Genomic DNA, 2,732 nt, shown 5'->3' with positions numbered 1-2,732 from the left:
AAGAGTAAGAGATAAGGTTTCTCATGTAGATTCAAATCTCAGAGAAATGTTGCCTCAAAGGCAGCAAAGAGAGGAATTTTAGGTACTGAATGTTACATTCCCCTCTATCTGGGGTGCAGGAAAAGCTCTAAAACCAGGTTGTGGTGGTGGCTCCCTCGGTCAGTACGCTAAGAGTCACTGGATTTTATGCTCAGAAGTTGTGAGAGTTCCAGACACACTTTCTACCCCTGGTTCTCTTGACCCTTGGGTGGAATTCCAGCTCTGATTTTTCAAAGCTCGAGGGCTGGCACTGCAGGGAATGGAAATCTCAGCCAGATAAAGTGGAAAAATTTTCCCTTTCAGCAGCAGGGGCACGCTGTTGACCAAGGAGACTCAAAAGACATCTGGATTTCAGGCATTGTCACCGTGTGCTGGGAACATAATGGCTACCTTCTACAGCATTGCAAGCTGTCTTAATCAAAATGCGTGGCTCCAGGCTGGGGGTACAGCTCGGCAGGAGCCCCGTGCATGTGTGAGGGCCCTGTGTTCCATCCCCAGTTCTGCCAAACAAAATCAAATATGTGGCTCTGGCCATGGGTTTTAGTATATATGCTACCAGAGTGAGCACTGGCCGTAGGTTTTAAATGGACGTCCCTGGGTGGGGAAATGCATAGTGAGTTTTCTTTGCTAAGTTAGAAAAGAATTATAGGCACTTTCTTCTCAAACAAATGGTTTGAGAGTTTAAACTCATTTAAATAAATGTGTTATTTTCTCCCCCATTTGGCAGATGAGGAAACTGAGGCTCAGAAAGGTTAATTCATTTTAGCAGGTAACGCAGGATGCAGAGATTTGAACCCAGCCTGCCTGACTCTGGTCTTTGCTTTTGACCATGAGGCTGTGCACAGTATCACTTAAGCCTCAAAGCGCCCTCAGATGCAGACACGGAGATGATGAAGTGTCTTGCCCAAGGTCACACAGCCAGAGAATGGCAGGAGGACCTGACCCTTGCTTCTGGCCATCTAACCCTGAGAACCTTCCACCTGTCCTGCCCCAGCCCACCTGGCTGCCCGGCCTTAGGCTCACCTGCGCTCCTGCCCGAAGAGGCGCTCCACCTCTGTGCGGCCGGGGCTGCGGGTGCGGCCCCCGTTGCTGCCCTGTGCCTGGGGTGCTGGCTCCCTCTGGGCCAGCCTCCTGGGCGGGGGCAGATTGGCCAGCATGGTGTACTCCTCCCTCTCCAAGTTGTGCCTGGTCTCCCCAGGAGGTGCTGAGCCCCGGGAGCCCCTGGAGCTGCCTGGTGGGGGCGAGGGTGCCAGGAGCGCTAGGTCACTGGGTGGGTGGCGGGGTGGGGAGGAGGCGCGAGGTGCATCTCGGTGTCCGATGCACACCTGGGGGGGGAGCAGGGGGCAGCCATGCAGAGAGTCGGTGGAGGGGGCCAGGCTCTCCATACTGGCTCCAGGAGGGTCCTGGAAGCAGAGCGAGGGCTCAGGGGCTTGGCGTGGGGGCGATGAGAAGGAGGGGGCATCTCGGTGGCCAATGCAAACGGGGGTGGGGACGTGGGGGTGCTCGTGGAGGGAGTCCGTGGAGGGCATGAGGCTCTCGGTGCTGGCCCTGGGGAGGTCCTGGAACAAGAAAGAGGGCTCTGGGAACTGGCGAGGTGGGGAGGAGGCCCGGGGCGCATCCCGGTACCCAATACACACGGGTGGGGGGAAGTGCGGAGGGTCGTGCTGGGGTGACTCGTTCTCATTCTCTGCATCTGATGCGTCTGGCAGGAAGGGGAAGGGGTCGAACTGAGCGTAGCGAGGGGGTGAGGACGCCCGGGGGGCATCACGGTGCCCGATGCACACAGCAGGTGGCACATAGGGAGGGTCATGGTGAGGTGCTTCGCTCTCCGGGGCTCGGGGTTCTGGAAAGAAGGGGAACGGGTCGTGCTGCAGATAGCGAGGAGGCGAAGAGGCCCGAGGGGCATCGCGGTGGCCGATGCACACAGCATATGGAGGCTGAGAGGGTTCAGAAGAGGTTGGGGGTGCCCCCTGTGTTGCAGAGTGCAGAGGGGAGGAAGTCCGGGACGCACAGAGGGGGCATGGGTTATGGGAGGAAGAGGCAGCTCGGGATGGCGCATTGTACTGGCTCGCTCCACAGGACTGGGGTGCATCGTGCTGGGTTGGCCTGGTGGGAGAGGAGGTCTGAGGCCTGTTGCCTTGGGTTGGCCGGAGGGCAATGGATGCCCAGGGCACCTCGCTTTGCTTGGATCGAGATGGAGAAGAGGTTCGGGTGCCATCGCTCGGCGTGGGCCGGAGGGGAAAGGATGCCCAGGGGATGTCCTTGTTGGTACGATGGGGAGAGGAATTCCTGGGATTGCTCCTCTGAGGGCTGCAGCGGGGAGATGGCAGTCCAGGATTGTCCCTTTGGGTGAAGCTCTGAGGAGAGGAGGTCCCAGGGCTGTCTCGTTGACGGGAAGAGCAGTGCAGGGGATCCCGCTGGGTGCAGGCACTTCTGAGGTGCTCCCACCTGCTACAAGAGGCTTTTGGGTTGTCTCGGTGAGTGGAGGTTTTGGAGGTATTTTGTTGGATACAGGAAGTTCTGGGGTTTTCCTTTTGGTGGGTTCGACTGGGAGATGAGGACTTGGGATTGTCCCGCTGTGCAGAGGATGTTCTAGAGTTTTCTCTCTGTGAAGTTCGGTTAGGAGAGGAGCCTCTGGGATTGTCCCGTTGGGCACATGATGTTCTAGAATTTTCTCTCTGTGAAGTTCGGTT

At 57.6% G+C, this 2,732-nt stretch overlaps 1 protein-coding gene across 1 annotated transcript in view; it reads right to left on the bottom strand.

The window, feature by feature from the left end:
- Positions 1 to 829: 829 nt before the first annotated feature.
- LOC102009166 (TRIO and F-actin-binding protein-like) overlaps positions 830 to 2,732 on the bottom strand; it is an 18,461-nt gene continuing 16,558 nt past the window's right edge. Inside the window, exon 6 of the mRNA XM_013511302.1 lies at positions 830 to 2,700. Within this exon, the coding sequence (XP_013366756.1) occupies positions 1,059 to 2,700 (1,642 nt within the window). The 3' untranslated portion in view covers positions 830 to 1,058. The remainder of the gene's footprint in view (positions 2,701 to 2,732) is intronic.

Source organism: Chinchilla lanigera, unplaced genomic scaffold (genome assembly GCF_000276665.1).
Source record: "Chinchilla lanigera isolate Chin_1 unplaced genomic scaffold, ChiLan1.0 scaffold00012, whole genome shotgun sequence".
Taxonomy (NCBI): Eukaryota; Metazoa; Chordata; class Mammalia; order Rodentia; family Chinchillidae; genus Chinchilla; species Chinchilla lanigera.
The sequence above is the reverse complement of the archived record's forward strand: the minus strand, read 5'-3'. Positions and strand labels throughout refer to the sequence as shown.